At 31.6% G+C, this 25,321-nt stretch overlaps 1 protein-coding gene across 3 annotated transcripts; it reads left to right on the top strand.

The window, feature by feature from the left end:
- Positions 1-21,082: 21,082 nt before the first annotated feature.
- LOC129306098 (cytochrome P450 CYP736A12-like) lies at positions 21,083-24,230 on the top strand. Of its 3 annotated transcripts, XM_054946464.1 has the most exons (3): positions 21,083-21,794; positions 22,962-22,983; positions 23,254-24,230. In XM_054946464.1, the coding sequence occupies exons 1-3, from the start codon at positions 21,139-21,141 to the stop codon at positions 24,073-24,075; spliced, it is 1,500 nt and encodes a 499-aa protein (XP_054802439.1). In that variant the 5' UTR covers positions 21,083-21,138; the 3' UTR covers positions 24,076-24,230. The 3 variants fall into 3 exon arrangements, with proteins under 3 accessions (XP_054802439.1, XP_054802448.1, XP_054802432.1); XM_054946473.1 differs by lacking the exon at positions 22,962-22,983 and having other exon boundaries at positions 23,265-24,230; XM_054946457.1 differs by lacking the exon at positions 22,962-22,983 and having other exon boundaries at positions 21,084-21,828.
- The last annotated feature ends 1,091 nt before the right edge of the window (positions 24,231-25,321 follow it).

Below are 25,321 nucleotides of genomic sequence, written 5' to 3'. Positions count from 1 at the left end.
ATTTTTGACTTGTTACTTATCGAGTGAATCTTATACTACCTTAACCTCTAATTCTACCCTATTTTCTCTTAGTTTAAGCTATTGAAAAATTGAATTTAAAAGTTTTAAGGAGACAACTTCTTATTCTAAAGTAATAGAAAGGTTTTTGGGTCTAAAATAGTACTTTACAACTAGTTTGAGCTAAAACGATAAAGTTTTGAAGCTATAGGCTCAAGTTAACCTAATTTAGAGAGAGAGTAATAGGAGAAATTTGATATTAAGGGTGTTAGTGCCTAAATAGAATTAAGATTGGGTGTAGAACGTGGAAATGGACATGAGTAAAGAAAATGATAGCAATTAGGTGCTTAATTAATGTAATGGGAACTTTTAGTCAGTAAATTAATTGACTCTGGATGCTTTAATTGTGTAGATTCTTATGTGTGACATGTTGAAAATGTGAAAAGGAGTTTGGTTGAAGTTTTGGAACACAAGTAACCCTTTCTATCAAATAGAAGGGTTGAAGTAACTATATAATTTATTATATTTATTAGCGATTATAACTATTTAAAAGTAAATGTAAGATTTTGTATTTGTGGCTTTTGTAAGTTTTTATGCATGAATTTGCAATCTAAATGAGTTTAGCATGAAATTGAATTGTAAAATAAAAGTTTAATGATTTCAAACTTTATTTAACATATATTAGTATTTTGTGTGTGTGTGTGTGTAAATATATGTATGGTATAAAGTATGAAAAAGTAAAGAAATGTGTGTGGAAAGCATGATCATAAAGGGTAGGAGTTCACCTAAGGGCTGTATATGTATGAAAATATGAGTGAACAAATCCATATGGTCGGGCTGGCACTATGGAACATCCGGTACAGCATTATAAGGGTTGATACTATGGGTAATTCGATGCAACATTATATTAAGACTATTACTATGGGACATTCAAGTAGTCTACCAACTCCCTAGTGCCCGTTAGGGTATGGTTAGGAGTCAACAATGTCTCTATCACAAATGTGTGAAATGAGGAAAATCATAGTCCATAGGTGGGATAGATTACCTTTGGTCTGGTATTTTTACTACTAAAAGTGTGCTCGAGTTAATATGTGATTTATCTATTAGAGCTTATTGTCACGATTCATTACTTTTCATAAGGTTAAGGAGCTTTGGAACGTTCCAGAATCCTCCAAAAGGTTCCCAGATAATCTTGTGAGTGTTAGAGAGTGCAAGAATGTTCTAGAGAAATCTACACAACTCTAGCCTCAATATTTTAATATTTGCTACTAGATATTTCCATGTAAATATCTAGATATTTGTTGTAAATATCTAGGAAAGAATTCTAGAGAATCAATTGTAACCGTAGGATCAATTTAATCTCCACTGTCCATTAAGGAGGTGGGAACTTTCTAGATTCAAAGGAGAGGTCTATAAATGCCTCACCCTACCTTATTTGTAACTAACCCCTGAATTCTCAAAGAAATACTACTCTCACATTCTCTAAGCTCTCTTTCAAGTATTCTTTGCTCTCAAGCTTTTCTTTTCCTCAACTTAACCAAGCATCCTCCTTTCATACAAATCAGGCTTACTTAGCAACTTCTAGTGAAGATTGTCTATGTGTCACACGGGTCAAAAAACTAGTCTCGTGACATTGTGGTTTCATATTGGGGAGCTTTGAAGGTTTGGTGAATAGAGGATCATGCTATTATTTAATCATTGTGTGGAAATGCTTTGAAAAGAAGAAATTCTACATGCTTTCAATATATAAATATAAGCTATTACTTTGGTTTTGTTACTTTAACATAATTATCTATAGTAATAGACATTAAATGAGTGATTAGTTATTGAGATTTTGATCTCACCCATGGTTATTTATATTTTTTAGGTTCTGGTACTAGTGGTGCAAAAGGAAAAGAAATGGCTTGAATAAAGATTCTTTTGATAAGCTCATTGTAAGCTAGTATAATGAATTTAAGTATAAATAGTAATGGTTATGTATATGAACTGCCATAGGAACCCATACTTGTCCATAAACTTATGAATGTATATATATTTGTGCTTTTTGAGTTCTAGACCAATGAACTTATGTATAAGTGTATAAGTGATAAAATGGCAATGTGGGCAAGTGAATTTGTTTTTTTTATATGTGTATTCACTACAAAAAATAAAACTTTTGCCAGTGACCAAAAGTTATCGCCAAAAGTACAAATGTCGCTGCTAAAGGTCATTAGCGGCAACTAAAGTTCGCCGTCATAATAGCCATCGCTAAAAATTTTTAATGGCAACAGAAAGAGTTGCCGCTAAAAGTTGACCTTTAGGTCAAAAATTTGCCACCAATACTTTCGAATATGTCGCTGCTATTGAAAAACTTTTGGTGGCGACATATTGTCGCCGACGAAAGTCAAGGTGAAAAAATGGCATTTACGTTTGGTGACAAAGACTATCGCCGCTAAAGGTATCGCCGCTAAAAGTAATATACACCCCTTTAGTGGCAACTTATTGTCGCCGCTAAAAGTTATTTGCAAAAAAAAATATTCTTTTAATTTATAATTTTATATTTAATTCCTTCTATCAAACCTAATATATGGCACATAGAAAAAATATTAAAATTCAACAACCAATTATATAATATCATAATACCAACATAGAACTAGAATTACATTACAAGTAACAACAATCCAATTCAACACTAGAATATAAAAACGATCCAACAATGTATGCGAGGAAAAACAATACAACTAGACTAATTTTATAGCTAAATTACTATAATTGTCACCACCACTTCATGCATCATTGTTTGGAGTTGAACTTGAAGTTGGAGCTGGAGCTAGTGCTTGAGGCTGTCCCTGAAAAAAAAACAAATTGAATTATAATTTATCTTATGAATAATTAATCAAATTCTAAATAATATACATATATATAAGTAATGTAAAATTAATAATTACTTGCTGAAATGAAGCCATAATGGCAGCCACTTCATCCCGAATCCTTTGTGAAATATTTTATTCCATCTACTCACGCTCTTGTTGATGTCTTTCACGCTCTTCTTGAAGTTTCCTCTCAAAATCTGCTTCCATTTGTTGTCACATTTTTCCATCTCAAAGGATTGAGATTGGGCCTGTTTTTTTGGTGGATGCACTCCGTAACCTTTACCTCTCACATACCCTGACCTTTCACCAAGAACTTAGCTTAAAATCTCATCTAAGGTCAACTGGCAATTACTATTTGAGTCTTGTTGCTGTACAAGATCCTTGAGTTGAGTCTGTAAATAAATTAGAATTAATTAATAAATTAATTTATAAAAAAAGTTAAAGTTTAATTATTCAAGAAAATGCATACATGAATCTGCTCTGAATGCGGATTCGCCCACTCAAAATGTCCATCTATAGTCTTCCATGTATGCTCTATCTCCCACATCCGATAAGGTGGTGGCAAATCTCCAGTAACAAGATCTCTCTACAAGAAAAAAAACATCAATGAACAAATATAATAGAGATATAAAGATATTAAAATTAAGAACTTACCAATCTATCTTCAACTTCTACAAATGATCGAGGCCTACAAGTATGTTTTGTTATTTGCTTTCCTCTATTTGTTTTGTTTCTTGCACTTATTGCCTATAATAAAATTTTAAATTGATTAATATTACACTTTATTTATGAAAATTATAACTTTAAAACAATATAGAATCATACCTTAAATTCATCAGACCTAAAATGTTGTACAAGCCAAGCCCAATCACCTGGACTAATGGACGGAGGTAATTTACCTAACCTCTCTTTGTCAGTAGAATATTTTTAATAATAATCTCTATATAACTTACTTTTCCAATCCCTAGCATGTTTTTTCATTGTTTCAAATATAGTAGACTCAAATTTCTCTTTCTTTGATTCATCCTCTAGTTGATATTTTTCCTAAAGCAAACATAAACATATATGCATGTTAGAAATTTAATAACAAAAGATACAATCAATTTATATATATTTAGTGAAAATAATACCATAACTTTCAATAATAACTCATCCCAACACTTTTTAATAACAACATCGGGGTTGCTTGAGGATTGCTGGTAAGATATTGTGGTCCTAACAACAAAACCACAGTGTAACGCAAACCCTCTCGCATGTTCTCCTAATGCTCTATCTGCATGGTCTGCAAGTCTCAAATTAAGCTTAACACCATACTTTGTCTGGAGGTCAAGTTTAGTTGCCTTATAAATATCTCTACCCTTTCTCTAGAAACTATTAGAAGCTATATTTCAAATAAAAGGGAGGAAATAATTAGAGGCAATATATTATGAAAAATGCTTAATTTGTATTATTTAAAGTTGAAAAAAACTTACCTGCGCTACTCATCTCTGTAGCGGGGGAGACTGCATCTTCTTCAAGTAATAGTTCTTACAAATCTAGTTGAGAGGTTTGAGATGTGTTAGTATCTTATTGAAGGGGTAAAGGTTGTGGAGCACTACAAGTAGGCCTTCCTCTTTCTCTTTCAAGAGTAAAACCTCTACCACCCTGACCTCTTCCTCGACCTCTACTTTTACGCATTAAAGACATATCCTGTAAGAATACAATTGGTAAAGTTAATAAAACAAAATTAATAACATTAAAACATTTTGATTAAATGAGGAGTAATAAATAATATTAAAATACATCTATTTTGGTCTTCTATGTCACTTTCACTTATATCGGTTTCTTGTCATTCAATCTCCTGTAACTCATTTTCTTCACTCTCACTTTCAATATCTGTATAATTTTCATCAAGTAACTCCTCTTCCTCATTATCCATGTTTAATGGTGATTGTGTACTAGTGTCATCAATGAATCCTAAATCCCCGATGTTATAATTGTTTGTTTGTGATGATTCACCCACTTCAATAAAAGTTTCTAGTAGCATATCATCTCTAACCAAGTCAATGAACAGCTCAGGTTGTTTTGAACTTTTAGCAAATGTATTCAAGTCAACCACCAACTGTTGATAAGCCTCTTCATTAATCATGACATTGTTATTAATTGTACCAATATCATTATCAAATGGCATATTGAATAAGTCACGTGGATTGGTTTTGATAACCACAAGCCAACTAGGATCGATAATGTCTTCCACATAGAAAACTTGCTTTGCTTGAGATGCCAAAATGAACGGTTCATTTGTCTGTAATGAATATCGAGTGTTGACGCTTGTGAATCCATACTTGTCAACCTTATATCCCTTGCCAATATGACTTACATCCCACCAATGACACTTAAACAAGTACACTTTTCTATTCCCAATGTAAGACAACTCATAAACATGCTCTAAGACACCATAATATTCCTTTTCAAAGTCAATATCATCACCCAAAGCTATCACTCCACTGTTTTGAGTTTTTTTCCCCATTGCACCATCTTGTGTGTGAAATTAAAATCCGTTGACCATGAACATGGAGTATCGATTCACCACTCTTATCGGACCAAGTGCTAAACTTTTAAATTCTTCAGTAGCATGACCTTGCACACACATTTGTGTCATGCGCTCACGAAACCAATCACTAAACTATTTATGTTTTCCATGCTCAATCATCAAACCTTGTGCTTGAAGCTCTTCATACTCCTTACAAGTTTTACTAGTAGTTAGTAATAAAAAAACCTTGTCACACAAGTCTTGACAAAAAATTATGATCATATAATGTTAACTTACTCAAGATATGGCCAAACTTCTTCATAATTTTGTAACACGTACATTGTTGCTTGTTTAAACTCTTCATAGGAAAGAGTAATTGATTCTGATTGTCCTCTTGGTTGGCCACTTATAAATATTAAAAAGTCAGAATTATTCTTAGACATATCATCATTCCTATGTGGCATGTTGAATTTAGTTGGAAAATCTTTCAAATATCGTGAGCAAAATGTGAGGATTTCATCTGCTAAATAACCTTTTACAATAGAACTTTCAGGTCGAGCCTTGTTGCAAACATATGATTTAAGTGTTTGCAAATACCTACAAGCAAACGCAACCCTTTAGGTATTTCTATTGGTAAATTCAAATGTAACTAATTGTAACAATATTGAAACATTACCTTTCAATTAGATACATCCATTGATATTGAACAGGTCTACCAAGTTTTGCCTTTCCTGCCAAGTGTACTGGCAAGTAAACCATAACATCAAAGAATGCAGGTGGGAACACTGTCTCTAATTTACATAACGTTAATGCCATTTGATTTTGAAGCTTGTCAAGTTCAGTAAGAGTCAAACACTTTGAACAAAGATTCTTGAAAAATTGTCTCAACTCTATAATTGGTTCACACACTTCTTCTTTTAATAAACCTCGTATTGCAATTGGAAATATTTCTTGCAATAACACATGGTGATCATGGCATTTTAAACTAAATAATTTTCGTTCATGAATGTTCACACACCTTGATATATTTGATGCAAAAGCATCAGGAACCTTTAAGTTAGCCAACAAGTTATAAAGCTTTTATTTATTTTGAAAGGACAATGCATAAGGAGCTTTAGGTATTGAAACACCATCACCATCTTCAACTTGATGCAAGTGACTCTAAATGCCTAAGTCTACTAAATCATATCTACTTTTTAATATATCTTTTGTCTTCCCAACTATACCCATCACCGTGGATACAATATTATCAGAAATATTTCTCTCTATGTGCATAACATCAAGATTATGCTGTATCAATAAATTTTTCCAATAAGGTAAATGGAAAAAAATACTTCTTTTTCTCCAATTATAAGCATTGGTAAGGAAGCCTCGCTTTCGTTTGTTACCTTTCCCAAGTCTCACATTGCCCAAACTTTGTAGCTGCTTAAGTGCCTCATCTCCAGTTAAAAGAACAGGTACAAGCCTATGTTCTTTTTTACCATCAAATGCTCTCTTATTTTGGTGCCATGAGTGATTAGGTGGAAGAAATCGCCTATGGCCCATGTAACACAATTTGTTCCTTAAGGAAATTAAATGTGTGTCTTTATGGTAGCATGGACATGCAAGCTTGCCCTTAGTGGATCACCCTGAAAGATTTTCATATGCAAGAAAATCATTTATCGTCCACAAGATAGCTGTGTGCATAGTGAAGTTTGATTGAGAGTATGCATCATATGTTTGGACACTAACTTCCCACAAATGCTTCAACTCCTCAATCATTGGTTGCATGTAAATATCTATTTCATCACCAGGACACTTTGGACCGGGAATGAGGAGTGTCATCATAAAATATGGATTTTTCATGTAAAGCCAAGGCAGTAAATTATAAGGTACAAGAACAATAGGCCATATGCTATGATTGGAACTCATATTTCCAAAGGGTTGAAACCCATCACTTGCCAAACCTAACTGAACATTCCTTAGATCAGCAGCGAAGTTCAAATATTATTGTTCTAAAGACTTCTAAGCAAGAAAGTCTACAGGATGTCTCAACACATCATCCTCTATGTGCTTTTCTTTGTGCCATCTCATTTCAGAAGCTGTGTCTTTTGTCATATAAAGTCTCTGTAACCTAGGTATTATTAGAAAATAACGTAACACTTTTTGTGAAACTTTCTTTCTCCCATGTTTGTCCAACTTCCATCTAGGCATATTGCACTTTGGGCATAATTTTGCATTTGCATGTTCACGCCAATACAATATGCAATCATTACCACAGGCATCAATTTTTTCATAATCCAACCCCAAATCACGAATTACCTTCTTAGCTTCATAGAAGGAGTTAGGTATTAAAGCTCCTTTTAGAAGAGAATATCTCAATAAATCTAATAAATTATCCATAGATTTGTTACTCCAATGATTAAGGAACTTTAACTGAAGCAACTTCACTATAAAAGATAATTTTGAGATCTTGTCACAATTTGGATAAAGTTCAGTCTGTGCATCTTTCAACAAGTTATAAAATCTTCTAGCATGGTGATTAGGCTCTTTACTCTCATTTGTTCTAATGCCTATATCATTCATACTAGGAACTCCATATGCATCACATATCATCTCTACAAGGTTCTCCTCCTCGCTTGTGTCATTTTCCACCATAATGTTAGAAGTCCCACATTCCCTTTGAACTCTTCTTTCCCCATGCATATCCCACACCTTCTAACTATCCAGAAAACATGTCTTTAAAAGATCAAATCTTATCTCACTTGGTAGTTTAAGTAAAGAGTTCCTACACCTCTTGCAAGGACAACGTATTAACTCTTCTGCTCTACTTTGGCTAAATGCCCATTACAATAAATTATCTATTCCTCTTATATACTTGATATCTCCTCTATCTTTAATATCCATCCAACTTTTATCCATTTCAATCCCTACATGTATATAAGATAAAATGGATAAACCAAAAGTACATTATTGCATCTATCCTTACTATGAATTAACCATTTAAGACAGCAAGGAGGAGAAATAAACCTAAAATAAAATAAATAAATAAATGAATTTTCAACAACTCAAAGACAAGCATTTATTGTACGTTATTACAGTAAATTGTTGCCCAAAGAATAGAAAATGAACAAACTTATGCATATATTCATCTATAGGATAGCTGGCAATCTGTTACCTATGCTCTCTCAATTAGATGTTCTATAAATCTGTCTAATTACAAAAGGTTCTCACTTTATGGCAAGTATATTCCATGTTATCACTGTTAGATAGACAATGAGGAAAGTGTTTTTATAGTTATACATGCATTGAAAACATAGAAATATATTATTCACTCATTAGACACTCCTCACCACCTCATCTTCCTTTATTTATGCTAATCCCTAACTAACTTCATTAAATGGATTCCTTAGAAAATTCTAGCATTTGAAAAGTTTTTGGGAGAGAATGCTTATTGGCATGATAAAGTAGTTTTGCTTCAAATTGATGTGCCAACCAGAATAGATGTTCCTGAGTGTATGCTCCTTATGTTACCTTTTCTATTATGCCTTCCATAGCAAAATTGTCTAAGTTGTCTATTATAATATGTCAGAGATGTGCTATGACATGAAACTTATGTAAAAAGTCTTCTCTAGCAAGATTGAGAAACTAGCACTGAGTTGAAAGTCCATACTTGAATACTGAAATGATTGTGATTCTATCTTTTGTCAAATTGGAGTTTTGCTGGTTTATATAATATAATTAACATAGTGGCAAGGTAAAAATATGGAGGGGGTTTAGGTAGTCATTAAGGGTTTAAACCCTCTTGATGTAATAAGAAAAAAATCACTCAAGGCATTCCAGAACTGAATTGAAACCGTTTCGTAGCTTTATAATGAAAGAAACAAATTATTTCTGAGAGAGTTCTTCTGGTATACTCTATTACATCAAGGTACTCTTTGATAGAGGGGAAACAAAGTTAGAGAAAGGAAATGAGTGAGGCAAAGAAACTTTTTTATAGTTTGGTTGATGTCAGAGAACTTAGAAGCTTTTTTGCAGTTAGAGAACACTCGTTTAGATCATAAATTGGATTCATTTCTTGCATTTTCCCAGATCAGAAGCTTAGAAGCTAGGTTCATGAAATTTTTAGTCGCATTAATGGAAGATTTGGAACATTGACTGCTATTCCTATACTTCACTTGGTGAGGTTTTAACCTATTAATCATCTAATAAACATTGTATTGATATTTCTCACTTATTGAGGAGTTAATTTTTAATAGTACAATGTTAATAACTGGTATGTCACATCCAGTCCGTAAGTAAATTTCTCATCATCTTTAGTTACCCATACCGTAAGTCCAACAGCAATAAATTTGACAGTAAGTAAAAAAAAGGAACAGAGATAATGCTTGAATAAAAAAAATCAAAAATAAATGGGGATTGCCAATGAAAGACTTACTCTAAGACGAGACCAAAGGCTGTGATGAGATTGAAAACTCTGTCAAGCTTATTGCAGGCGAGGGGGGAGAATACGGCAAGGAGCGGCGAGAGGCAGCTTCAATGGCTTTCAGAGGAGAGCTCAAAGGCAAAGCAAGAATCAAAGAGGAAGCACAATGAATCTGAAAGTAAAGTGTAGGGAATTGAAAACCTAGAATAGAAATTTTTGAATAAGGAATAAATGGAACAGAGATTATACTTAAACAAAAAACTTGAAAAATAAATGGGGAATGAAAGACTTACTCTCAAAGGAGATCGAAGGCTGTGACGAGACTGAAGTTTTTGTGGACTTATCGCAGGTAAGGGAGGAGAATACGAGCAAGAAGCTTCAATGGGGAGATTTTGCTGTAGACAGAGCACGGACGAGAGGGTTTTCAAATGGACTAGTGAAAGTAAAGGGTCTGGAAAGAGATGCACTTTTCGAGTGGAGGGAAAAATTTTTGCTGTGAAGAATTTATTTCCACTGAACAGTCGAACACTGCAATTTTACCAAAAACATTTCACAAAAATTTATAATTTATAAATAAATCAACTATTTTTTTAAAACAAACAGATAAATAAATAAATGCATATATATAGATAATAGTTTCACCGTAAAAAAACTGATTATTAATATTTACAAAATATAAAAATATTACAAATAATTTTTTAATAATTATTAATTTAAAGTTTATTTATACAATTAAATTATCTTTAAGAAATAAAAAGTAATGTTTATATTATAAATTAAAATTATGTTAGTAATATATCCAAAAAATATCAATAATTTATATTTTGTTTCATACTTTTCTCAACTCATATAACAATGAGTTGGCCATTTTTATAGGAGTTAGGCCTAGAGGGCCACCCACTTAAACCCATTTTAATAAAGAGTCGACCTTGGGCTGCTCTTTTAGTCTATTTTATTTTTATCCCTAAAAATATAATATTTTTTATTTTTGATTTTTACAATATATGTTTATAATTTAACATTAGAATTTTTATTATTTATTTCAATTTTTTAAAGATTATAACTCATATTTTAAAAAATTTCATTTAAAAATTTTAATTTTTATAAATTAAAAAATAAAAATAATAAAAAAACCCTTTAAATAAAAGGTCATTCTTCAAAAAATGAGCAACTTTGAGATAATCGAACTTATGGGCTTCAGCTCATATGGGTCTGACCCACCCATTTCTCACCTTTTGACTCAATCCAACTAATTTTGCCCCTAACTAATGTGAGTCAATCTATCTAATTTAAGTTGAACCATATTCTAATATCTACAGGGCTAAAGGGGAGAAATACATGAATTTTGGAGGAAGTATAATTATTGAAATAGAAGTGTCAATTTTTAGAATTATGAAATTTAACATTTTAAATACATCAATAAAAAGTGTCTTCCATGTTAATAAGGATTAGTCCCAGAACTTGTTTAACATTTCAATGAATATGATTAGAGTAGGGGGTTGGATTTAGTTTTGTCTCTAGCATAGAAATTTAGTACTTGTCCTGCAACTTGTCTAACATTTCAATGAATATTCTCCATGGACAAGTGATGTAATGTGAGTAACAAATACCTTATATATCATTGACTACTAATTGTGTATATTCTCCATTGATAAGTCATCCATCATGAATAATTATTACCTTATATATCATTGACTACTAACTGTACATATTTTTCATTGACAAATCACTCAGTGTGAATAACAACTATCTTATTCATCATTGACCACTAAATGTGCATACTTTTCATTGACAAAACACTAAGTATAAATAATAACTATTTTATATATCACTAACTACTAAATGTGCATATTTTGATAAGTCACTAAGTGTGAATGACAATTCTATTTCACAAGCCCCATCTCCCCAAGTTTAACACACACACACACACACACACACACACACACACACACACACACACACACACACACACGTCCTTCAACATATATATATATATATATATAATAGAAGGCCTTAATATAACCCAAGTCATTTACATCTCTTTTAAGAACCCTGTTGTCTTGGGTTCTAATCCCTCCAAGATCACCCTTTCCAAAATTATTTCGTCGCTAGAACTCCGACAACCAATAGTGGAAAGCTTTTCTTTAAAGAAAACTAACATTTATTTTTTTTATTATAGTAATTTAAAATAAAATATGTTTAAATAATAGATTAGGGATTTGGAAGAATTTTTTACATTTCATGGCACCTCTTGATAATTAAAATTATCCCTAAATTGAACTTAGGAGACATTTTTCCATTTATCAAAGGTAAAAAAAAATTAAGAAAGGAGATGTCACCACTAAAAGTTTTTAGCGATGACAAGTTTTCACCACTAAAAATATTTAATTTATTATATACTTTTAAAATTATATCTAATTAAAAAAATACTTTTAGTGGCAACCACCGTTGCCACTAAAAGATATTAAATTATATTTACAATATTTTAAAATAAATTTCTTTAAAGACCTTTTAACGGCAATAATTTTGTCGCCGCTAAAAGTGTTTTTGGCGGTAACTATCATCAGGCGCCATTAAAAAGTCACTTTTAGCGGCAAAAAATGAAAGTTGCCGCTAAAAACTTAGCTCTGGCGATAGGTTTTGGTGGTGACATATTGTCGCCGCTAAAAACCTTAGTTTTGGCGGCGACACTCAATTCTCGCTGCTAAAAGTATGGTTTTAGCAGAAACTTTTTTAGTCGCCGCTAAAACTCACTACAAAAGATCCTTTTTTTTGTAGTGATTGTAGACTTTGGCCTAGTATGATAATAAAAATGAATAAAAATGAAATTATTCCTAAAAGCATGTGATGGGTAGTTTATAGGCCAAAAGTGAGTGTGTATGTGTGTGTGTGTGTTATATTATTTATTTAATTGGTCAATCAGGTGTTGTTTGTCCATTTAGATTTGATCAAGGCTCTAAAAGTGACTAATAACATATTGTTTTGTTTGGAGAAGCTCAAGTGGCAAATTTTGACATAAAACGGTCAAAATGCACTTAGGTATTCAATTTTTGAATGGAGTATCGAATATAAATGAAACCAATGTCATTAGTTAGATTATGAAATAAACTTCATGTGAATACTTAAATCACCTCAATCAGACATTAGATGTGAAAACAAGTACGTTTGAAATTTGCATCAAATTTTGTAATTTAACAACAGAATTTGGTATGCATGTCACAGCGTATGTGTCAATGAGGGACAACATGTTATGGTGTACGGTATAGGGCGTGGTGCTTATGTCTCTGTGCCACAAGCCACGATGCATGTAGCATGAGCCGTGGTGCATAACCTACTTTTTATGTGAATTTTGATAGATTGAGTTTCTCTTTAATGTGCTTATGCTTAATACTCCCACTATGTAGTGTTTTACAATTCAAATATTTTATGAAATGGTTTTAAAAATATTTTATTTGGGATCTCAAGTTTTCAAAATAAATAGTTTTGAATTGATTAGTAGAAAACATAAAAGATTATATAGTAATGTCATTGAGGCCATTACAGAGATGACTTCAAGAACTTTCGTCCAATAAATACATCCAAGGAAAAATCTTATACCAATCTTTCTTTTAGCAATAAGATTTATCTTGAAGAGTTTATCATCAATTATAACAAAGTATTTGTAACATGATGAATTTTAATCCTAGAAAGCTAGTTGCTAATCAAGGATAAATTAATAATTAGTGGATTGATTATGGTTTGGATGTCGAGTTGATGTTTTATGTTGTTTGGATATTGTGTTAATAAGATTGAATAGTAGAACAGTAATCTAGGGCATAACACGCGAGCGTAAGTGAGAGTTTTCTCATTCTGCCAGTCACGACAGAAGCTATGTGCATCGTGGCACATTGTGCAAGAATCACTTAAAGCTGACATAAGCAGCTCATGAAATCAAAAGAGGAAGTGTAGAAAATGTATCTGGAAAGGAAGAAAAGTCAACTCTATTAGGGTAAGCAATATCTGGAGCTCAGGAATTCAATTTGGTTAGTAACTTGTCGGGTAAGTATCATGCAACCTACACTTTATTTCTACCCCATTTTTATTGAATTTCATCAATTAAGAAATTGAATCATGAGGTTTTAAGGTGTTGGAATCTAAAAGAAAGGTTTAAAACAGGCTATCAAATACAAAACTAAGGTTTTGTCATTAGTATGGAATTGAATGGTTAAACTTTGAGAGTTTAAGCTCAAAATAGCCTAAAAGTTATGTTGAAATTGAGAATTGAGTAAATAAGTGAGTTAGGAGGTTGTTATGGTCAATTGAGTGGCCTATAGGGCCAATGACTGTAGATAGTGGATAAATGAATTTAAAAGGGTTCAATTTAGCTATTCTATGTGTTAAGGAATTTAGTTTAGCCAAATCAATACGTATGTGAAATGTTGAGAATTGACTGAAGGATACTATATTATGTAGATTGAGCACTTATGAAGTTGCTCATAAGAATCTACGCCCCTAGGAGCTTAGTGTGATTAGTAACTCTTAGTAGTAAGGGTTAAAGGTAATTAGAGTAACCATTTTACTTATTTTTTTATGAAATTATTTACAAGTATTTTTATATAACTATGTGTATTGTATTGTGAACTGATAGAGTAGTAGCATTGTGAAAGAATATGCATGCCGGTATGTGAGTATTAATTAAAATGAATTTGAGGTGCCATGTGTAATGACATAGATCGCATCCACGAGTATAACCTGAATTATGGTAGGGAGATGCGGCCCTACTGTAAGGAGGTCCAAGAAGTTTTGATAATCCAGAGCATAGAGCTTGACTTCGCCATGATAGACTTAGGATATGGAATGATCCATAAGGTTACCTTAGACTAGGTTAGGGGGTCGTGGTCCTATTCTGTAGAAGGTTAAAAAGTCTTGATAATCCAGAGCATAGAGTTTAACTTCGCCATAACAAACCTAAGAGACCATCTATATGCAAAGAGGATTACCTAGTCTAAGCAGTGGTATGGTAGGCCTTATTCCATGTGACTGGAAGTCCTGATTTAAGTGTAGAGATTACTTCATTAAGTGGAACTAGGAATGCATTAGTATAAGCGTGATGAGATTGATGAGAATGAATTCCTGTATATGTATATGATATTGCTTTTACTGAAATACATGCTACTTTATCTCTTATTTATAATTTTACTTACTAACCAGTAATTGGGGTTGTCTCTGAGTTATTGTAACATATGTCTTACTTCATTACTTTTAAACACAAATGAGGAGAGCACAAGAAGGTCGGGAAAATAAGCGAGGAAAGAGTAACCTCATTTGGTAGTGGTATAACTATTATATGTATAAATGAATGTATAAAATTGTATATAAAGTTTGAGTTGCCAACTAGGATACATAAGTGAATGTGTATATGAATTGTGTTATGAAAACTTACTTATATATATAGATGTTGCATCTCACCAAGGGTGCCCCAGTAAGAAAGTATGTGAGTAGGCCTAGATACTTACAAAGCAAGTGTATGTTGTTATGCAATTTGTTTCACTTGTGTGAATATATGTATAATGTGAATTGATTGTGAATTGTGTATATGTATGAGAACTTGACAAAAATGGTGAGGCGAAGCCCCATTTGAAAGAGTCGAGTACATTTGTCATTCCCAACCATAAGGTGAGGCTGAGCCCCATATGTAAGAGTCGAAGTGTTAAAAGTGAAACAAGTCTACTTATATATATGTGTTTATGTATTGTGCCTCATATAAATCCACAAGTGTGTAATGTGGCATTGTGAGGTCAAAATAAGCATTTGATATGATATATGTGGTTAATAGTGTCAATCAGGTGTATGTGGTTCTTTTAGATTTAGTTCAAGGCCAGAAATGATATAATAGGATAAGAAATGAGAATTAAGCACTTAGAATGTGAGTTTTTGAGAGAAAAGTGACTTTTTGCACCCAGGTGTTCAATTTTAGATTGGACCATCAGATCTAATCCAAACTTATTCTATTAACTAGTATATATTATAAGCTTCGTGTGGCGCTTGAATCATTCTGATCAGATGTTGGATGTGGAAATGGCATGTGGCGAAAATTCACTATCTGAATTGCCAATTTGCTATCATATGCGCCATGGCACACAGTATGACATGCTATGGCCCATGGCATGGATAAAAATAAAGCACGTTGCTCTATACCACATGTTACGATACATGGCCCCTTTTTCAGGGTAGAGATGTTGTGTTATATTGAGTCGTATGACTGCGTTTACGCTTCTGCTAGCCCTCTTATTTGAATATATGTTTTAAGCAGTCAAGATCCGCGATTTGAAAACAAATAAAGAGATATTACTCCAATGTTGACTTGTGATTGTATTATTGATTGTGTGATTAAAAATGATAAAGTTCAGATTGAGTTGGGACTTTAAAATATTCATTGTGAGGGACACATTCTATTTGAGGGAGAATATGGGGTTTCATGACAGTTCTATAGGAGCCAGTATCCTTGAAGGCAATGAAACAATAAAGCATTATCATTTGAAATAAATTTAAATTTAAACATAAAACATTATATTTTATAATTTATTATCTTACACATATGAAAAAAAAGCAACAAAATATTTTATTTAAAAATTTTTATTTCATGCATTCTCATATAAATTAAAATTAAAATTAAAACAAACTTATCATTTTTGTTTAACTATGTATTTTATTCTACAATTTATTATTTTATTCATATAAAAAATATAAGCTACAAATTATGGGTCCAACACCTATCATTTCTACTATAACTCTTATATTCATGTCAATTTTACATTACTAGTCTTACACCTATTTTTATTGCAACTGCTGCATGATATTTTAAAGTTTAAAAAAAATTTAAAAAAATTACTGTTAATCTTACTATAGATTTATGGTGAGACGAACACTTTTTATATTATTATCTTGTACATATAAAATATATAAATATCAAATGATAGTATCTCACACCTATTATTTTTATTATAAGTGTAACATTTGCTGTTATTTTTTCGCTCCCAACCACATTGTGAGGCCCGCAAAATAATCTCTAAAAGTATAAAAAAATTTAAAAAAAAAAAGTAATTTACTGTTTAACCCACTTCAGATCTACAGTGAATTAGTGTTTAACAACATAGAATGATGATGATAAGATTTGCGTGTGCGTGTGTGAGGTGTACTGATAAACTTTACTATATAAAAATAATTTTTTTATTAAGTTCTATCCTTCATAATTAATTAAAAAACTTGCCGACAATAAATATTCCGGAATCCATCGATTTTTCCTATATAAATCAAAATTTAATTATCAACTTATTTTTTTGCAATGTGTCACTTTATGTATATTAAAAAATAAAAAATATTATCATTTTTAAATGTTTTTCTTTCTGCAAATTATCTTATTCTCTTTTAAAATGTTTTTGCCCATGCATCACCTAGGAAAAGTGAGACCTATACTATAAGAAGTCAGATACTATTTCATAGTTTATTATTAATTTTATATAATTTATTATCTCATATACACATAGACACACATACAAAATACAAGTAACAAAATATAAGTCTCATCTTCATTATCATTATTATTATTTTAAAACAACGAATGATGGGATCATACTGTACATATATTTTTATGGATCTCATATTTGTCATCGTTTTTTTATTATGGATATTTATATCCATTTTTTATAATGGGCCTCACATGTCATTTTTTCTATGTAAATATTTTAAAAAATTAAATAAAACATATTTCACTAACCATCCAACTATAAATGAACAGTAAAATAATGCACTTTCCTATACAATAAGATAAGATAAGATTTTAAACGTGTGTTTTTTCATTCACTGGCAGATGAGCAATTATTTAAATGAAACGCGCGTGTGTATTTTCATCCACAGGTGGATGAATTGGGACCACGCAAAATCATTGGTACAGGCTTTTTAAAGCTTTTTTTTTAATGTTATTTTGTCTCTTTTTTTTTATTTTTTTCTTATAGGTATGCATAAAATATCTCCTTATCGTAATCCTCATAATTTAACATAGTTAGGAATTGAGAAACAAACATTACACGATCTTATTTAAATTATAAATACCAAAAATATTAAAAAAAAAGTTTTTAGATAGGTGAAAATTGAAAACAGCAAATACATACACACGCGCGCGCGCACACATATATATATATAGTAGGGCCTAAAGTAGTAGGCCAAAACATAGTGCCGGTTTAAATTTTAGTCGGATATAATAAATTATAAAAATAATTAATTAAATGACAGATTTTAGTCATAATTGATTGTGTTATAATATAATCTGTTTAGATATAATTTTTTTAAAATTAATTTTAACAAAACAAAAGATGTTAGGATAATTTATTCAAAATTAATTTTATCTTTATAAATTACTATAAAAGACATTGCCTTTTAAAATTAAATTATTGATAAATTTATATCTAATATTATTAAAGTTGTTATATTTTATTTAAGAAGTAAAATATATTATTTAAATTACATATCTAATTAATTAAAAATTTAAATTATATTAATATTAACATTTAAATTTACATAAATAAGTATCTCAATCTATCTTAGTTGAAATAAATTTAATAAAAGAAAAATATTTAATTCTTAAATATCAAACATTAATTTTACAATAATTAATGAAAATGATAATATATAAATTGATCTTTAATGATATCATGAATATGAATTATATCTAATGAAGGTGTTAAGCATTACCTTAAAATTTTAACAACATAAAAAATATAGCAATGTAATAAATGATGCAAAATCTCTTTCTAATAATAATAATCTTAAATTTTAAATTAAATTAAATTAATTTTTCTCTAACAATTAATATTTTATTTTACTTTAAATTAATTTTATAATAAGTGCTAAATGGAGGATGATAGTCAAGAAAAATTTATGTTAGCAATTTTTTTAAAAATTTAAAATTTAAATTATATTAAGAAAAAAAGAAAAGAGAAGAGAAGAGAGTTTTGTTTTATTTTTATTTAATATTGTGTTTTTTTTATAATTTTTTAACACTTTTGATTAATTTTTTGCAGAAAGCTGATGAAGAGAGCATATGGAAAAATGTGTGTTTAAGTCAATAATTAGTTTTTGATTTTTTTAACTGTTCGGATAACTTGACTTAAAAAATTAATTTTTTTTTTGAGTTAAAAAATTAATTATTACTCTTATCCAAACGCGCGCATAGACACCCTTGATAATGAGGAAAAGAAGACATCATTATTGCATGCCAGTTGCGTGTGCACACAGCCCAATGATAATGGGACTGTAAATCTGTAATGCATGGTCCAGCCCAGTGGCGGATCCTCACCTTTGGTTAATAGAACATTTAAAAAAAACAAAGTTTTTTGGAAATTTATTATTTAAATATAATATATTTAACCTTAAATATTTATTAATTAATTATGTTTGCCCTGCTCTATTCAAAATGTAGAAATATATTTAAATTTTAGTATTACATTGGAATATTATTATTTTTTGAATGAGGAAGAGTGATATTGCAGTTGGTTCGAAATTCTAAATTTTGTGGGGGTAAAGTATAAAATTTTCCTACAATGCCAGTCTACCATGCAATTTTTTTCGAGTAAGTAGGGACAGTTTGCCCGCTCTCATGTAAACATAGGTCCGCTACAGTTCAGCCCCCTATGACGCTTTATTTGCAATATTTGGTTCCTAGCACGATGAGATGTGATCCCGCGAAGCCAACGGACCAAGAAGGAATAAAAGCGTCATAAAGTGAGAACACAGTTGGGAAAAAAAAAAAAAAACCAACGAAGGATAGTTTCAGTTGATAAAAATTTAGTTCATAGTTTCTAAAGTCATAAGTTTAAATTTTATTAATAAATAATTTATAAATATTTTTATAAATATTCTTTAAATCTAGAAGCTTGTTTGGGTTTTTGGTGAGTCTATGGAGCAGTATTTTTAAAATCAGTCGGACCATCGATCGATCTGAATTTTAATTTGATTCATATGAGAAAATTATTTTAGGAGTTGAGTTGGGTTAAGTCATTTCGAACTGGTAGTCGAATCAAAAACCAGATCCAATTTTTAAAAATCAGACTATTAAAAAAACTTTTTTATTTTTATCAATTTTTTTAAAAATAACTAATTTTTTAATTATTTAATTATTATATCACCGATTTTAACTATTAATTTAATTGAGTTGAATCATACAAATCATAAACCACTAATTTTTTTGATTTTATATTCCATTCAGGTCTAGAAACATTACTCTGGAGCACAATTCACCGAAACTTTTGTAACCATATAAAATAATAAAGAAATTATAGTAAAAAGATGTTTCTATATGTCTTATTTCCACTTTGTTGCTGAACTCCAGGTGTTACTTTGCTTTTGTTTTGTTGTTGGTGAATTTGGATTTGTGGTTTAGATTTTGACACGGCATAGGAAACGTCTCCGTCATGAACATCAAGATATGCATGCACGATATTTTACCACGTTTTCGTGGTTTCATTGTTTAAGGCATTGAAATTTAATTTAAACATTTATCTGGCAAGCATAATCTAAGATTATTGAACAATTTAACTGACTAATATTCAGTGAACGTGCAAGATAATTTAAAGATTACAACAATATACAACTAAAAATGAATCTCTATTAATTTATGAATACATAAAATTGCCGTATTCAGACAAAATCCTGCGAAAATTAAGCAGTGGAACATTCATCCTAGTAAAATAGCTAATCAATACTTTTGATTGGCGTATTTGAACCCAAGAAAACAAAAAAGCAGGCTTATTCTGGATAAGAGTGAGGGCACGTCACATGTGGTCATGTCATGTGGGCATGAGAGAGGGACTTGACGAGTTCCACAAGCACTGCACATGTTTTAGCAAATATCAAGTGCTCTCAACCATAAATTATAAAATAATTTAAAATAAAATTACATGTATCAATAAAATACAATAATAATATTTTATAAATTTATTTTTATAATAAATTATAAATTTTTAAAAATACCCCAACACACTTAATTATTATGCTAAATATTATTTTAATTTTTTATTTACCTGAAGTATAATATTAAAAAAAATTATTGATAAAATTTTATTTTTTAAAAATTATCTTATATTTTAAAATAATTTTTTTAAAATGATTTTATAATTTATAACAAAGGAAATAGTATCAAAATGGTACTACCCTTTTTTTTTATCAATTTAAGTCATCCTAAGTTACAATTCGGCAATTTGGATTTTATATTTTTAACAAATTATACTAAGTACAGTAACCAATCCAAATCCAATATATGCAACCTCACCTCATAAGCTTATCCACCAATTCCTGTGGACTTAAAACAAACACTCATCAAAACATCGTTTCCTCCAATGTTGCCTTTCCTCCTCCTTCTCCTTCTAGCCGCATTTCTCTTTCTCACTGTATCACTTCTGCTACTATCTCACCTCAACCCAACTAGACGTAACCGGAAACAACCGCCAGGTCCACCGGCCTGGCCGGTGATCGGCAACCTCCACCTGCTGGGTAACCTCCCTCACCGATCCCTTCACTCTCTGGCCAAACGCTATGGTCCCATCATGTCCTTCCGACTAGGACAAGTCCCTGCTGTTATCGTATCTTCCCCCGAAGCTGCGGAGCTGGTGCTCAAGACTAACGACGCCGTTTTCGCAAGCAGGCCAAAAACTCAAGCTTCCGAGTGCCAGTATTACGGGTCCAAGGGCTTAATTTTATCAGAGTATGGTCCCTACTGGCGCAGCATGAGAAAACTGTGTGTTTGGCAGCTGCTTACGGCGTCGAATGTGGAGAAGTCTGGTGCAATAAGAAGGGAGGAGGTGGGAGAGATGGTGAAGTCAATAGATAAATTGGCAGCGGCGAGTGAGGCGGTGGATCTGAGGGAGAAGGTGGAGGAGGTGGTGGAGAACACAATGTATAGGATGATACTGGGGAAGAAGGGGACCTACAGATTTGATGCGAAAAAGCTTGTTCACGAAGCCGTGCGCCTAGCTGGAGTCTTTAATCCTGCAGAGTATGTACCCTTGTTGTCGTCCTTTGATGTTCAGGTATCATTATCAAGTAATCTATTTCTAATTTTGCATGACTTGCGGGTATAATCTTGTCACAACCACAAATCATTTGGATAGAACTCATCTTCAAAAAATGTCTCGTAAGAGGAGAGTGCCCAATTGATTTATAAACTACATTCCATCAATGTAGCTTCCCGATGTGGGACTTATGACATAGCCCACTGCTTAAGAGCCGGTGTCCGCGATAACTCACACTTCACGACGCTTCACTCGACCTTTGGCAAGTCAGCCCCTCCATGGATAGCCCTTTCCGCAAATGGCGACTCTCATCGAGAGCACCAATGTCACAACCATAAGCCATTTGGGTAGAACTCACCTTTAAAAAGCACCTCGTAAGGAAAGGGTGTCTGGCTGACTTATAAACCACATTCTACCAATGTAGCCTCCCGATGTGAGACTCATGACATAGCCCACTACTTAAGAGCTAGCGTCCGCGATAGCTCTACTCCACGGCACTTCACTCGGCCGCCTACCGATTAGAACCCTCCTTGGGTAACTCTTTTTGTGACACCGGCCTTTCAATAAAAGTACCAATATAACGTGCATAAGTTCAAAGGAAGAGCCTATTTTAAAAGACTAGCCTATTAGGAGAAATAATCCCTTGAACTTATAAATCTCGTAACACTTGTGAGGCTCCTCAATGTAAGACTCGTGATAGATCTCTTAGAAAAAATTACTCTGAAATCCATTGTACGGATTTTAATTACTCATAGATCCTATAAAATATACAAAATACTTTTAAATATCAAATTCTATACAATTACAATTTGACAAAAGAAAATAACAGCTTGGCAAAAGAAAATGACAATTTGAGTATGAGTTTAATATCAAGTTGTCATTTTATTTTATCAAATTATAATTACATAGGATTTGGGACTTAATAGCAATTTGTACATTTTATGAGATTTTAAGGTAATTGAAATTTTTGTGCTGGACTTCTTAATAATTTTTTATGGGAGGTAATATAATCAAATTTTAAGTACACTTCAATACTAAATTTAAGCATATTTTTCAATGGAGATTTGAATCTTGGTTTATTACACTGGGAGGGATTAGCCTCTTTTACTGCATTCAATTTGGCTTATATTGTATTTTCTTTGTTTTTTCAGCTTGGGCATTTGCCGCTTCAAGGTTGAACTACTTTCCTTTAGGGTAGTGTGCGTGCATGCATGTAGAGTATGCATCCAAATTTTTTCATGTTGTAACTTTAATTTTTCCATTTTTTTTGGTAGCAAATGGTTCACTTAATATTTGCTCAAAAGGCTGTGTAAATAGTGCAAACTTGACCTGCAGTATCATAGCCTGATTAATTAGTCACTTTTCTTTTTTTAAAAAAAATTATAGCTGAATTATATATGTTATTAATTTATTTTAATTGCATTATACAACCCATTGATCCAGGGTTTGACCAGGCAATTAAAGAAGAATAGCAAGGAACTTGATGAGATGTTGGAAACGATCATTAAGGAGCACGAGGAGAAAACTGATGAGCAGAAAAATGAAGAAAGAGACTTCGTGGACTTATTGCTATCTTCCAAGGATTTGCCTGACGAACAAAGTCATCACGTCATTGATCAAACCAACGTCAAAGCCATCCTCTTGGACATGATTATTGGCGCATTCGAAACTTCTGTTGCTGTCACTTTATGGGCTTTTTCAGAACTCCTGAGAAATCCAAGGGTGATGAAAAAGCTCCAGCATGAACTAGAAAACATAGTAGGAACAAGCAAACTAGTAGAACATTCTGATTTACCGAGGTTGAGTTACTTGGACATGGTGATTAAGGAGACTATGAGACTATATCCTGTTCTGCCTTTACTGGTCCCTCGTGTGAGCATGGAGGACATCACACTTGATGGATATTACATAAGGAAGAATACACGAGTGATGGTGAATGTATGGGCTATAGGACGAGATCCGGAAATATGGTCAGAAAATGCTCAAGTGTTTTATCCTGAAAGATTCAACAATAGTGATGTAGACCTTAAAGGACATGACTTCCAACTCATACCTTTTGGTTCTGGTCGAAGAGTGTGCCCAGGCATGCAATTGGGTCTGACAGCGGTTAAGTTTATTTTGGCACAATTGGTGCATTGCTTCAATTGGGAGCTTCCACCTGGCATGTCACCCAGTGACATGGATATGACTGAAAAGTTCGGTCTCACAATGCCAAGAGACAGCCCTTTGCTAGCTCTTCCATCTCAACGTGTTGTTATTAATTAATTGATGAACCTTATTTCCGACAATAATATAATTATATTGTTTACTTTTCGTCCTAAGTTAGTTCCTAGATGAATAATGATTTGCAGCCTTGTTATTGTAATCAATGTAAGGCGTGATGTATCGTGTTATATATTATGAAACTCTACTTCTAGTCATTTTTTAGTATTATTAATGTTATGTATGTATGTATGTCAGTTATTTTGTAGGTGTGTCTACTGTGCATTAGATTTAAAACAATGTTAAATGGTTTCTTAATAATAATGATATGGTCATATATCAAACTCAATAAAGAGTTGTGTATTCATGCTTTGGAGAAATTCTTAATAATGGCAACTTAAACATTAATTAGAAGAGTCAATTTTTAATGGCAAAATTACATGTAGGTTCTATAGAGTAAACTTATTCACAAATAAGTCTCATAAAATTTAAAAGTTACAATTAAGTCCCTTAGGACCTGAGTGTAATTTGAAATTAGGTTACAAACACAATAATACCCTTATTAAATATACATTATGTCAATCAAGTAATTAATTTACAGTTACTTCATCGACAATTTATAATTATAATTTTAAATTTTTACAACCATAACTTCACATATTCAATAATTAAACAATCATGCATTATTAACAAAGTTTAACATTAATTGTTTACAATTATTTTAACTTTTTATAACTGTAACTTCATATATTCAATAGTGAAACTGATTAATTTAATTATTGGATATATGAAGTTATAATTATAAAAAATTGAAGTTACAGTTATAAATTACTGATAAAATAGTTGTAAATTATTTGACTGATGTAATGTGTGTATGTTTAACAGGGGCATCATTATCTTTTTAACCCGATTTCAGATTACTCTCAAATCTCAAGAAATCTAATTGTGGTTTTTGAATTTAATGAGACTTCTTTATCAATAACTTTGCTCTATGGGTTTTATATATAATTTTCCCATTTTTAATTCATGGTACCATTGCACTCAAGCATGAGGTACTGAAACTGAACTAATTAAGATGCTGATTTGATGATTAATGATCAAAAGAAGTAGTTGAATTGTGATTAAATCGATCATAAATAAAATATTTCATTGAACTAGTCAAAAAACATTGATTTAACCAACAATTGAGTTAGATTTCAGTATTATGCATGAGAGAATTTAATAATTCTTGTTTTTTTTAAAAAAAAAAACGTAGGCAGCCTAACTAAGGCTGGGGAGTATAGAATTTAATAATTCTTTTGGTGGATGG

This window comes from Prosopis cineraria, unplaced genomic scaffold (genome assembly GCF_029017545.1).
Source record: "Prosopis cineraria cultivar Desert tree isolate PC_DT_omini unplaced genomic scaffold, ASM2901754v1 PC1, whole genome shotgun sequence".
NCBI lineage: Eukaryota > Viridiplantae > Streptophyta > Magnoliopsida > Fabales > Fabaceae > Prosopis > Prosopis cineraria.
Note: the sequence above shows the minus strand (reverse complement) of the source record. Positions and strands in the feature narration are given on the sequence as shown.

What these genes read in the sequence shown, in the direction of transcription:
- LOC129306098 (XM_054946457.1), top strand. Translation starts at nt 21,139, where the DNA reads ATGTTGCCTTTCCTCCTCCTTCTCCTTCTAGCCGCATTTCTCTTTCTC. An exon ending in TGTCGTCCTTTGATGTTCAG is followed by an intron (nt 21,829 to 23,253) that starts GTATCATTATCA and finishes CCATTGATCCAG; the next exon opens with GGTTTGACCAGGCAATTAAA.